Genomic DNA, 13,195 nt, shown 5'->3' on the forward strand with positions numbered 1-13,195 from the left:
GATTCTGCAAAAAAAAACTTTAACCGACAAAGCCAGGTCTGACCCCATGGCTCCCTGACTATTTGGCCCAGGGTGTGGCTTAGGGACTCTATAGCGCCACCTAGCACATTGACTGATGTGATTGATGCACACATTCACGAAAATGAAGCAAATTTGGTGGTTTTGTGTGTTATTGCTGCCGCTGCTGAAAGATAGAGCTCTGGCCTAGGGTGTGGCTTAAGGACTCTATAGCGCCACCTAGTGGGTTGTCTGTTGTGGTTGATGTGTACATTCACGAAAATGAACCAAATTTAGTTGACTTCTTTCGTATTGCTATCGCTAGTCAGAGACGGAGCTCAGGCCTAGGGTGTGGCTTAGGGACTCTATAGCGCCACCTAGCGTGTTGCCTGTTGTGGTGGACACCAGGCCTGCACGATAAATCGTTATAAAATCGCGATCTCGATTCACCCCCGTGTGCGATTGAATTTTTCATTGATTTCGATTCACATTTAATTTAGTGAGTCATTTAATTCATGCGTTACAAACGCTAATTTCTTCTGTGAGTTTTAAACTTTTAAAACGCTCCCAAGCGCTGCTCTTCCTTCCCGGTTCTCTTCTCACAAAGCTCAGGGCTTCACCCTCAGCCAATGACAAAGCGCCTTTTAGTCACGTGTTTCACTTGTGGAGAACGCGGTAGTTCGGAGAGTCCGAATCACTCCCAAAATGTAATCGTTTCGTTCTTGGGTCATTTCAGACGTTTCCTGAAAATGTCATTTAGTTATCTTGCTAATAAACAGACAAACAAAGCCCGATGTAAACATAACCTCCTTGGCGGAGGTAATAAGGCAATAACAGAGGCAATTGCTTACCATCTAGCAAAATATATGGTTCCAATAAACACTAGAACGTGACAGATTTCGAAAAATGATGCACACATTGGACAAACGCTCCCCTCCTGCAACTAACTGAAACTTCAGTATCTAAAGAAAAGGAGCATCAATTGGCCTTTTAAGTGTAGTAGCCTATCAAAAATGAATTATTTATTTTGTAGATATTGCACATTGACTTTAAATGCTGACATTTTATAACTATCTTAATGTTTCTTGAGCCAACTCCACACACCTGTAAATCAAGGCTTCAATGAAAACAAAAATTGGCCATGCAGTTACATTTAGGCTATAGGCCTAGGCTTGTAGTGATAGGCAATGTGCTGTAGATGCCCCAAAAAATCTATGTCTAGTAGGCCTACTGCCAATTAGTTTTGTTTTTGTCATGGTTCATGTGTACAATAAACATTGCACTTTGCGAGGGAAAAAATCGTGGCAGAAAATCGTGATATCAATTCTAAGCTAAAAAATCGTGATTCATATTTTTCCCTGAATCCTGCAGGCCTAGTTGACACATACATTCACGAAAATTAACCACATTTGGTGGGCATGTGTGTTATTGCTACCGCTAGTCAGGGACAGAGCTCTGGCCTAGGGTGTGGCTTAGGGACTCTATAGTGCCACCTAGCACGTTGTCTATTATGTTTGACACATACATTGACGACAATTAGGTAGGCTTGTGTGTTATAACGCTAGTCAGGGACAGAGCTCTGGCCTAGGGTGTCGCGTAGGTACTCTATAGTGCCACCTAGCATGTTGTCTTTTGTGGTTGACACATGTATTCACAAAAATAAACCAAATTTAGTGGGCATGTGTGTTGCTCATGCACATGCACACCAACCCACACATGTTGCTTTGTTAGATTCCGAAATGTCACAGGTCCGCACCGCAGGTGCTCGGGCCCGCCATCGCTGCTTGCGGCTATATTTATTTTTGTATTCCAATTAGCCTACATTTGAGGTGCTATCACAGTTCTAGAGGAGGATAGAAGATGATAGTGACCACAGCAGTGATCTTTATACTTTTTTTGGTTCAGGTTATCACATAATCATGCACCTCATCACCAGGGGTCTCTTATTTTTTTCCAGAGCTGTACATGCACATTTTCAGTTCTATTTTCTCACGCATTTCTCATAAAAGAAGTCACAGAAAAACTTTCCATGCCTGCAGGTGTTTACACAGGAAACCTCTGTGGTACTGTCCCCACAACTCCTCCCCTTGTTTTGGCTGACTGTCTGACATACAGTATGTCACGTAATGTATTTATCTGCATTGCACCTTTCATACACAGAATGCAGCTCAAAGTGCTTTACATTTGGAACATTTAACACAATAATAAGTAAAGTAAAGTAAGTAAAGTAATTTTTATTTATATAGCGCACTTAAAGCCTACCTTACATTGACAGACTTTGCAAAGATTTGGAAAAGATTTTTGAAAGACTACAGTCTCAGACCCTCTCACATCTAAAGACAATTCATTGAGTTTTTAGTCACAGGCCAGTCTCAGATTAGGATTTTGCAAAGACTGTGGGTCACTATTTGCAAGACTGCTGCTAGATTCCTTCAAATTATTTCCATCGTGCACTAGGCTACACATCATCATCAACAGGAACTCACATGATAGTCTACTCATATCAAAGCATTTTTTTCGCATTTCTGCAGCATTGTTTGATGTGTGACATCACTAACAGATATAGAGTTGTTCTGTCACGTAGAATAGCCGACTAATAAATTATAAGAAATGAAATAACAAATAATCATATAGGCTACAGCTGTCGCCTATTTTGCCCCTTCCGGTTTCATGTTCGACCGAGGTCACTATTGTTTTTTAATGTTCACGTCACTATTTGCATGTAACCTGACTTTCGCCAGATCCTGTAGTTCGCTGTCTGCTTCACACAAGGATCTGGGACTTCTCGATAGGAGATGTATTTCTGAAGGCGGGTCCTTGTAAAACATCCTCGCATGTGATTCGATAAACCACTTGCCTGTTATCTTGAATGACGTGCTAGGCTTCTTCAAGCTCTTGCCAAACCCGGTCGGAAGAAGAGTAAAAACATCCTTGCCACCAATAAATGTCTTCAAAACTATTCTCTGTTAATCTTTTAAAGAATGAATACTCGATAGATTCGACAAAACGGTTGAAATAGCAGAATCAATGTCAGCACAAGACTCCTCGCTGCGTGCCGCCATTGTTATTTGAATCAAACACTCGCTTCGGCGCTCCTGATTGGTCGATTATTTTTTGATCACTGGCCCAGGGGTTTGGGTTGCCCTCGCGTCCAGACCCTTGTGTGGAGCTCAGCCTCTGGTGGAGCATGGCGGAACTACATGGGTCTGGCGAGAGTCAGGCTAATTTGCATGAGCCACGACTGAAAAGACTTCCGATAATAGGCGCGTTCAAGATGGCTGCGCAGCACAAAAACTGCGCAGCACAAGATGCACGTGGTTAAAAATCTGTCCACGTTGGTCTAGATGGGTGTGTTTTCGACTCGGCAGTCGGTATCACATGGCCTCAACTTATCGCGGGAGCAAGGCGTGGCCAGGCAGCTGCTTCGCAGCGGAGCAGCAGCTTTGGAGGTACTGCGGAGCGCAGCGGAGCCTAGACCCTGCCTTCATGATGTCAGGTCTGTGCCCTAATTGGCTTTTACATCCCTGACGTATGTGCAGGTGTTTAGATGCCTCCTCATATCCACAAGGGTCCGTGCGGGTCCGTGCCTCGTGATTCGTCACATGGTCAAGTCTAGACTACGGGAAGTAGAGAGTGTACAACTTCATAGCAGCGTTTGTATCCCCTCCCCTGCTGCCACCAGCAGCTCTCGCTGCTGCAAGAGGTCATTTGGAGTTGAACTTGAACACACCTAATATCAAACATGTTTGATATTGTCGTAACGGCAAAGCTAGAAAAAGACTGACTCCGACGGACTTAAAACCGCTAAGATTGGCATCTTACACTAAACGATTTAGATGACGGGAGCGCGCCGAGATTCTAGTACAACTCCCAAGATTTCCGCCCGATTTTGGAAATTTAGTCGCTGACTGTTAAAACAGACCAAAATCGTGCAGTGTAAGCCAGCCTTAACGTGCACTGAGTGCAACCCAAAGCGCTTTACAAAACACAGAAACAGTGCCGAAACGGAGTGGCGTAGTCGCCAGCGTACCCGTGGCAACAACACAACAAACAAATTCACAAAATAACAAGACACAGACAAAAGATGCCGGACGGAGTGGCGTAATCGCCAGCGTACCCGTGACACCAAGACATACAAGACAGACAAACAAATAAACAAATGTCAAATAAATAATAAAACAAACAAAAAAAACCCCAGAAAAGTCCAAAAACATAATGCCTTAATTAAAAAAAATGAGTAAAAATCAAACCGCTAAGGACACCAATTTTCTTTGTGATTGAAGAAAGTATCTAACATAGGGGCAGGCAGATTTTTATTTTTAAAGGCCAGCTATTTCATGGATCCAGGATATTATCCATCGTGATAAAGTTCCTTTGGCCGTTGGAATTAAAATAGCCCCACATCATTACATACCCTTCACCATAGCTAGAGATTGGCATGGTGCTTTTTCCAGTAGGCCTAGCCTGTTTGATTTGCATTGAGCTCAACTCCACCCTCCACTGCTCCACCCGACTCCCCTCCGCTCTGCCCACCTACACACAACCCCAGCGTGGTAGGACAACAAGAGCCTCACCCGTGCCTACCTACAGCAGCTCGCTGCTGCTGCTGTGCCACCTTTCCTAGAACAGTGCCAACCCCAACCCCAGCAGCAGCACTGCCCTCGATGGCGCCCGCCACGGAGCCTTCACGCTCAGTCCGTCGCCATCCTCCTCTTCCTGGGCACGAGCGTTCCCGACCTCCTCCACTAGAGAGCCATTCTTCCTCCACCACAGGAGCAGAAGCAGAAACAGATCAGATGTCACATCTACCTCTCGGACGTCACATCTACTGTACCTTTCACATCAATTCAGTCGATCAAGCACTACAGTTTGCTACGGTATACTACAGCCCAAAATCGCAAATAGTGGATTAGCTAAGGGGCCGTTAAATTCTTCTTATTAAGCTAACTACATTGTTGGTACTTCATTATTTGTGCACATCTACAAAAAATAAGCAGATGCTGGATAGCTTATATGGCTGAGCCAACATATGACAAAATAAAGCAATACCCGCATACTTTTAAAACCCGGGATCAAGTTTCGAGAGCTCCAATCCAATCCAATCCAAAGCACAATTTAAACAAACACAAGATTTCCAAAGTGCTGTACACCACAAAATCAGGACAACACTAGGATAAAAGAGATAAAACTCATTTTAAAAAAGTAAAAGAAATAGAATAAAAGAAGTAGGATAAAAAGAAAGTAGGATAAAACTAATCAATTAGCATAAAATAATGGTTCTTACATACATCTTCTGATGCAACTTGGGCACATCATCAGTGATGTAACCTGGGGTCCTCGGGTGTTTCGGGTCTTTCAACATCAGACACCCTCACCCAGGCGACCCAGCTGGAGGTGATCAGTCCCCAGCTTGTGCCCAAGTAGCTTTGGTTTTCCACGGATCGCCCCGCTTGATCCACAGCCATCTGGATGCCTTTTCTGCGGCATCGGTGATGCTCCTGATGGCTCTCCGCATCTGCAGCCCTCTCACACCCAGGCGCTTCAATACCTGGTACAGGGACTGGCCTGCGAAGCCTCTGCAGCCAACCTCGATGGGGTCACATCGGGTCTTCCATCCGCTGCTTCGACAATCGCCTACCAGTCCCTCATACTTGGCTCTCTTCCTCTCAAAGGCCTCCTCCATACGGTCTTCCCAGGGGACAGTCAACTCCAGCAGGACCACTTGTCTTGATGTTTCTGACACCAGGACCATGTCTGGCCTGAGTGTTGTCACAGTGATGTTCTCTGGAAATTTGAGCTGCCTCCCTAGGTCGACCTTCAGCTGCCAATCACGTGCTGTTGCCAGGAGTCCTCCTGGTGGACTTGGACGCTGTTGTGTCTTCTCCCCTGCTTTAACAAAGGCGATGGATTGCCTTGCTGGATGTTGCTTCCGGCTGTGAGCTATCGCTGCTGTGATCACCTCAGCTATAACCCTCAACACCTGGTCGTGACGCCAGCGATAGCGCCCCTCTCCCAAGGCCTTCGGGCAACAACTCAGGATATGCTCCAGAGATCCCCTTCTCTGGCACAAGGGACAAGCTGGAGTCTCTGCTAGGCCCCAGCAAAACAGGTTGGATGGGCTAGGGAGGGTGTCATAGACTGACTGGATCAGGAATCTAATCCGGTGTGGTTCAGCCTTCCACAGCTCTGCCCAGGTGATCTTACGGTCCAATGCCTGGTCCCAACGTGTCCAAGCCCCCTGTTGCCGCATGCCTACTGACCTGCAGGAGCGGCCTTCCTCCACGCCAGCCCGGACTTCATCTTGGACTAGCCGGCGCCTTTCTTTCCCTTGGGCCTTGCTGTAGACTGGCCTTGGAGAGCTTCCCAATCCTGCTCGCCCTGATGCCACCGTGCCCACCAGCTCGCCATGTTGCAGCCGCCGTTCAGCCAGCTTGACTGCCTCACATGCTTTCCACTTCCTTCCAGTTCGAACCTCGATGCCAGCTGAGGAGACCTTGGTGTCATTGGAGTCCCTGTACAGCAGCACCTCCCTGGCCCGGGTGACCATAAACTCCTCCGACAGACTGCTGAAAGGAAGTTGCAGCTTGTTCTTACAGCCATAGAGTGCTATGCTGCTGAGGCTTCGAGGCAGCCCCAACCACCTGCGCAGGTGTTGACTTATCCTCCTCTCAAACACCTCAACAGTAGTAAGCGGAACCTCATAGACCAGCAGTGGCCAGAGGAGTCGTGGCAGGATGCCATGCTGGTAAATCCAGGCTTTGAACTTGCCTGGCAGCCCAGACTTGTCCACCGCTGAAAGCCAGGTTCCCAGCTCACTGCTGGTTGCTTGCAGAGCTGCGGTGTCCTTCAGGGTACTGTCAAACATCTTGCCCAGGCTCTTGACAGGCTTCTCTGTAACTGATGGAATTGGGGTGCCTCCCACAGAGAAACGAAACCTGTCAGTCACCTTCCCTTTCCTCACTACCAGTGCCCTAGATTTAGCGGGCTTGAATTCCATCCTTGCCCAGCTGATGAGTTGTTCAAGGCCTTTTAAGATCCACCTGCACCCTGGTACTGATGTTGTGGTCACCGTGAGGTCATCCATAAATGCCCTTATAGGGGGCTGACGGGTACCTGACTTTGTGAGGGGTCCTCTGCACTCCACTTCTGCTGACTTCACCAGCATATTCATGGCTAAGGAGAACAGAATCACCGACAATGTGCAACCAGTGATTATGCCCTTTTCCAAACAATGCCATGCAGATGTTAATGCTCCATTGGTGACTCTCAGACTAAAACAACTGTAATAGTCTAAGACGAGGTCCCTGATCTTAGTTGGAACATGATGCAGGTTGAGTGCAGTCTCCACCAGCTTGTGCGGGATAGAGCCATAGGCATTTGCTAGATCCAGCCACAGCACCGCAAGATCTCCTTTGCCCTCTCTTGCTTCTCTGATCAGCTGGGTAACTACACCTGTGTCCTCTATGCAACCAGGCACCCTTGGAACTCCACCCTTCTGCACCGATGTGTCTATGTAGGCATTTCTCAGGAGGAACTCCGTCATGCGTTGGGAGACAATGCTGAAAAAGACCTTGCCCTCCACGCTTAGAAGTGAGATGACCCTGAACTGCTCGATCGAGCGGGAATTCTCCTCCTTGGGGATCCAGATGCCCTCGGCATGTCTCCACTGCTGGGCCACCCTACCTCTTCTCCAGATGGCTTTGATGATCAACCAGAGCCGCCTCAACAGCCTTGGGCATCTCTTGTACACCACATATGGCACTCCGCTGGGACTTGGTGCTGAGCTGGTTCTTGCCGCTCTGATGACCTCTTCAACCTCCTTTAGGGTGGGCTCCTTGATGTTAAACCCTGTGATTGGATCTGGGGGGGTTAGCAGGGTGCTGCAAGGGTTGAGGTCCTTTTCCTTTGCAGCATCACTGTAGGTGGTGCTGAGGTAAGCATCTACCTCCTCCTGTGAGCAGGTAAGTTTGCCACCTCGTTTCTGCCCGAGGATCTTCCTGGTTACCCCAAAGGGGTTTGCGATGAAGGCAGCACGTCTCCTCGCTCTTTCCCTGCCCCTTTTCCTGTGCCACTCTGCCCGTCTGAGAGTGGTAAGTCTTTTCCTCAACATACTGCGAAGTTCTGCCAAGCCTGCCTTCTCCTCCTCCCTTGCCTGCTTGTACTGGCGTCCCAGGCATCTTAACTCCTGTCGTAACTGGCTGATCTTCCCCTCTCGTCGATTTGGACCTCCCTCGCTTCTGCCTGCCCGTGGTTCTTTCGTGCCAAACCTTTCTGCAGCAATGCTGATGATCAAAGTGCACATGAGCCGCAGCTTCTGGTCGGCATCCCCTCTGGCTGTAGCACTGAGGGCTAGGTCCACGTCCTCATCAAATTGGGACCACTGACTGACCTTGTTGGCAGCAGGCCATTTTATCCGGCGATGTTCTGAATGCCTGTTCTGGGGTGTGCGAGTTTGTGCATGGAGGGACTGGGCACTGTGGGGTGACTCCTGGCCTGGCTCCTCCTCCGTCTCACCAGGGACTAGCCCTGCGCGTTGCACCAACTGCTTCCCTGTGAGGCATTTCATTTTGGCCTGGTGGATCTTCAAGCCATGCTGGTTCTTACAGACCTTGCCACAACTGCAGATTGCGCTCGTAGTCATTATTCCGTTAGCCTGGGTCGTTGCCTGGATATCCGTACTGTTGGGGTGCTCATCCTCCCCCCCTCTCGGGCACCCCTGGGGGTATAATTCTGTAAGGCTTTCCGTAGCGTGTTTTGGGTTCTCCCTCACGAGAGATGCAGATAGGGGTGCTAACCCGCACTGCCCCGGTTACTGTCTTTCCAGTTGTCTGCTGTCTCTCCAGCTGTCACCATACTATTCATGGTCGTCATCCGGCCTATTCCCGGCAGTCACTGGCAGAGCCAGATGATACTGGTTCTTACATACATCTTCTGATGCAACTTGGGCACATCATCAGTGAAATAGAATAAAATCCAAGAAGATAAAAACAAATAGAAAATAGAATAAAAATAGAATAAAATCCAAGAAGATAAAAACAACAAAACAAATAAGATGAAAATAAGTAAAATCAAATAAGAATAAGTACATAAAGTGCACTGCCCATAACACATTTACCTCACATCAACCATACTACCTGGTATCAAAAGCCAGTGAAAAAAGATGGGTTTTAACCCTTAGATGCATAAGTGGGGTCAAAAATGACCCCAGAGGTTGTTTTCTTGCAGTATCTTCTTAATTTTAAATTTTTTTCATTTAACCTTCCATGTATTCCTCAAATAGGTTGTCTTTGACATGAGGCCATTTGGATTTGTGTCTAATTATTATATTTTTAAAGTAATTTCATGTTTTGTATCAATACCACCGATCCGCATACGTGGGGTCAAAAATGACACCAAGCATTTTCTATGGAATTTCAAAAGTTCACCCTAGGATCTTTTGATTTTTATCAAGTGTGGCTGTAAGGTATACATTTACTGTTGATTATCACATCTCATGTCAGCAGTCTCACCATCCTGAAGGCTATTTTTACACAACAACATAAATCTAAGTATCATCATATAATGTGGCGGCCAAGCGTTCATAGCGACGTCGCTTTTTGATCCTTCGATGTCCACTCTTCCTATCATTGTGAAGCAGAATTCACCAAGCGATATTTACAGAGGGATTTGTTGATATAGCATTCTTGGCCTGATTTGTATGACTTTTTATGCCTAAAAATAGGGCGAAAATTCATTTCTTAAGCCAATTGGCAGTATTTTCTGATGTACTGGATAACAAAAGAAGATATTCATAATCACCTCTGTAAATGTTTTTCTATTTGATATATTAACACTACAAAAAAACAATTTTCAACCTGGCTTTTTCCAATGGTCAGATTCTTCGCATCAAAACATATATGAAGAGCTCTTTTCCAAAACGCTATAAATCCATTTTTGAAAATATTAAAAAGTCATGTTATTTAATTGTGTATTTCACTTAATTTCAATAAAAATGCAGATGTTTTGTTTTGATTTAGTAAAGATAAATCCACTAAACATAATCCAATACAGTTTCACTGAAATTACTTGAAAAATAAAATTAAAAAAAATGATTTGTGAAAATGTATTAAAATGGTGGATATAGCGTTTTGGAAAAGAACTCTTCATATGCAAATTAGCGCATATTTAATTATACATGGCCTAATTAGCATATTTAAACATAAATTCAGAAAACTTGCAATACGTTTTTTTCTCCTATTTATGTGAGTATTCAACTGGTAAAGTGTCATGAAGATATCTCTAAGTTAAAATTTTTACCCTATTCACCTATGTTGAGATCATTTTAGGATGTTTACCTTTTTTGCCTTTCTAAAAGCTGTTTTGTAATCAAATGTTAATACAAAGTGATACATCATATGTCCAACATGAAATAATAATTTCTTTGACAAATATATAATAAAAATCATCATCTTTAACCAAAATGAAAGACATTATTTGAGTTTAAAGCAAAAAACGCATGCATTCTAATTGGGGTCATTTTTGACCCCACTCATGGAAGAGTGTAGGTATTGGTAGCCTATGCATCTAAGGGTTAAGCAAAGATTTAAAATGAGACAGTGAAGAGGCTTGTCTGATGTAAAGTGGCAATACATTCCACAGCTTTGGGGCTGCAACAGCAAAAACTCGTTCTCCTCTGGATTTCAGCCTAGTTCTAGGCACTGTCAGGAGCAGCTGGTCGGCTGACCTGAGAGAACGGCTAGGAATGTAGGGGTGTAACAGCTCGGAGAGGTATGGTGGGGCCAGGCCATTCAAGGCTTTAAAAGCAAACAACAAAATTTTAAAATGAATCCTAAAATGAACAGGCAGCCAATGGAGTGAGGCTAAAATAGGTGAAATGTGGTCATACTTTCTAGTGTTAGTTAAAGACGAGCAGCAGCATTTTGGACTAGTTGCAGACGGGCAATGGAAGACCCACTAACCCCCATATAAAGTGCATTGCAGTAATCCAACCGGGTGGTCACAAAGGCGTGGATTACTGTTTCAAAGTGCTGTCTCTGAAGGACTGGTTTGATTTTTGCCAGCTGCCTTAATTGAAAAAAGCTAGACTTCACCACAGCTTTAATCTGAGTGTCAAATTTAAGGTCAGCATCCACCTTTACCCCTAGATTATTAATAATTGGCCTGCGATACTGTGCTAAGTGATCCAGGTCAACTGGGGGGGGTCACAGAAGTGCCACTAAAAACCATAACTTCTGTCTTTTTTTCATTAAAATTTAAAAAGTTAAGAGACATCCAGGCCTACACTTTAGAGCTACACTTTAAGTGAGGATTTGCGCGGGCTGAGGGGTGCATAGCTTTTTTTTGACTTGCACATCCTTATGCATATGGGAGAATTTGCCCCTTTGAGAATAACAGGAGAGACTCAAGAAAAGCACTGCTTTTTCTGTGCTTATTGGCCTTTCTTTGATCAAAATAACATGTTCTAGGTGTTGTGCACATTCAGTAAGCCAATCTTACTTTCATTTAGCTTGGGATGAAAGGATGCTTATTAGTAGTTGAAATAATAAATATAGTCGCAAGCGGCGATGGCGGGCCCGAGCACCTGCGGTGCGGACCCGTGACATTTCTGAATCTAACAAAGCAACACGTACCTGTTGATGGGCATGTACATGAGCAACACACATGCCCACCAAATTTGGTTCATTTTCGTGAATGTTTGTGTCAACCACAACAGACAACATGCTGCTTGGTGGCGCTATAGAGTCCCGAATCCACACCTTAGGCCAGAGCTCTGTCTCTGACTAGCAGAAGCAATTCCACATGTAGCTGCCAAATTACATCCAATTCATAACCTTTTTTCTGCCTATAACACCAACTTCCTGTTTCTTAATAAAACGCCATAATTCAAACCTTCGCCATTTCAATATACTTCAAAAATTCAAAAATCTGGTCGCAATTCCTCTCGGGCAACTCCTCTAGATCATTTTAGTGCTTATATGACATGATTTCGATAAACCGTCTAGGAGAAGTGTTTCAAAATATGTGATGTGCAAAATTCATAATTATAATCATAACTCAAATTATTCTAAGATTCACTATATAGTTTAAATGTAAAACTTGTTCAGAATAATACAACACACTTGTCCACCAAATCTGGGCCATTTCTGTGAATGTACTGTATGTGTCAACCACAACACACAACGCACTAGGTGGCGCTAGAGTCCCTGAGCCACACCCTAGGCCAGAGGTCTGTCTCTCAGTAGAGGTATCAATTCCACAGGTAGCTGCCAAATTTCAAGAGTTTTAGAGCATGCCAAGTTGGTGAAAAAGGGCAAAACATTCCAGTAAGAGGAAATAGGGATAGGGACACTGGGGGCGGGAGGAAATATTACTGTTTTCGATAAAACTGGTCAGTCAAGCAAAACAACGATTTCTAAGCGATTTTATGACTATGAAAAAGTTGCATAGGGTCTCTTTAATTTGACCGGGAAGCCAAAATGCTCCCAAAAGGGGATTTTAATGCCGCGGGGCGCCTCAAGCTCCTCTGATCCTCCGCTCGCCATGACCACGCTGTGTGTGGCCTGAACATGCGCACAACGTTTTTTATATATATATATATATTCGTCTGCTATATATATATATATATATATAAATCGATCCGCGGATCATGTGTGTGCCGAACCAAAATAATTTATCTGAATGATGATCCGTTGCACCCCTAGTCATTCTTAGCAATCCTTCGCTCAAATCATGAGTTTCATCAGGTCCCTTTCCACAGGTGTATAAAATCCAACACCTTGATTATCAATGCAGACTGCATGGTGCTCGAATGATACACCTGGAAAGGGACCTGATGAAACCCATGAATAGCACCATCTGCAGGCCGATGGGTGTACAGTCACTAAATGTACACAAATTGATTTATTTTATAGCCCCCATGGATAAAATTCCACAAAACGTGGCATACTCCCAGAGGATGTCAGGTTAATCATGAAATTTGGTGCAGTTTATAACATTTCATCTGAAGATTACAGGTTCGATTACAGCAATGTAATGTTTTTTACCGGATGCAAATCACAAAATATAGCCGCAAGCGGCGATGGCGGGCCCGAGCACCTGCGGTGCGGAGACCTGTGACATTTCGGAATCTAACAAAGCAACATGAGGCGTGTTGGTGGGCATGTGCATGAGCAACACACATGGCCACCAAATTTGGTCA

The 13,195-nt window shown here is 44.9% G+C and overlaps 1 protein-coding gene across 1 annotated transcript; it reads right to left on the reverse strand.

Moving 5' to 3' along the window:
• Nucleotides 1–5,289: 5,289 nt before the first annotated feature.
• LOC134067133 (uncharacterized) lies at nt 5,290–8,859 on the reverse strand. Its single transcript, XM_062522207.1, has 2 exons — nt 8,793–8,859; nt 5,290–8,700 (listed from the first exon to the last, which is right to left on the reverse strand). Exons 1-2 carry the CDS (start codon nt 8,857–8,859, stop codon nt 5,396–5,398), a joined length of 3,372 nt encoding a protein of 1,123 aa, XP_062378191.1. The 3' UTR covers nt 5,290–5,395.
• Between the last annotated feature and the right edge of the window lie 4,336 nt (nt 8,860–13,195).

Source organism: Sardina pilchardus, chromosome 20 (assembly GCF_963854185.1).
Source record: "Sardina pilchardus chromosome 20, fSarPil1.1, whole genome shotgun sequence".
Classification (NCBI taxonomy): domain Eukaryota; kingdom Metazoa; phylum Chordata; class Actinopteri; order Clupeiformes; family Clupeidae; genus Sardina; species Sardina pilchardus.

Coding starts and splice junctions, on each gene's coding strand:
- LOC134067133 (XM_062522207.1), bottom strand. CDS start 8,859: ATGAATAGTATGGTGACAGCTGGAGAGACAGCAGACAACTGGAAAGAC. Junction 8,701..8,792: donor CAGTAACCGGGGCAGTGCGG/GTTAGCACCCCT, acceptor GGTGCCCGAGAG/GGGGGGAGGATGAGCACCCC.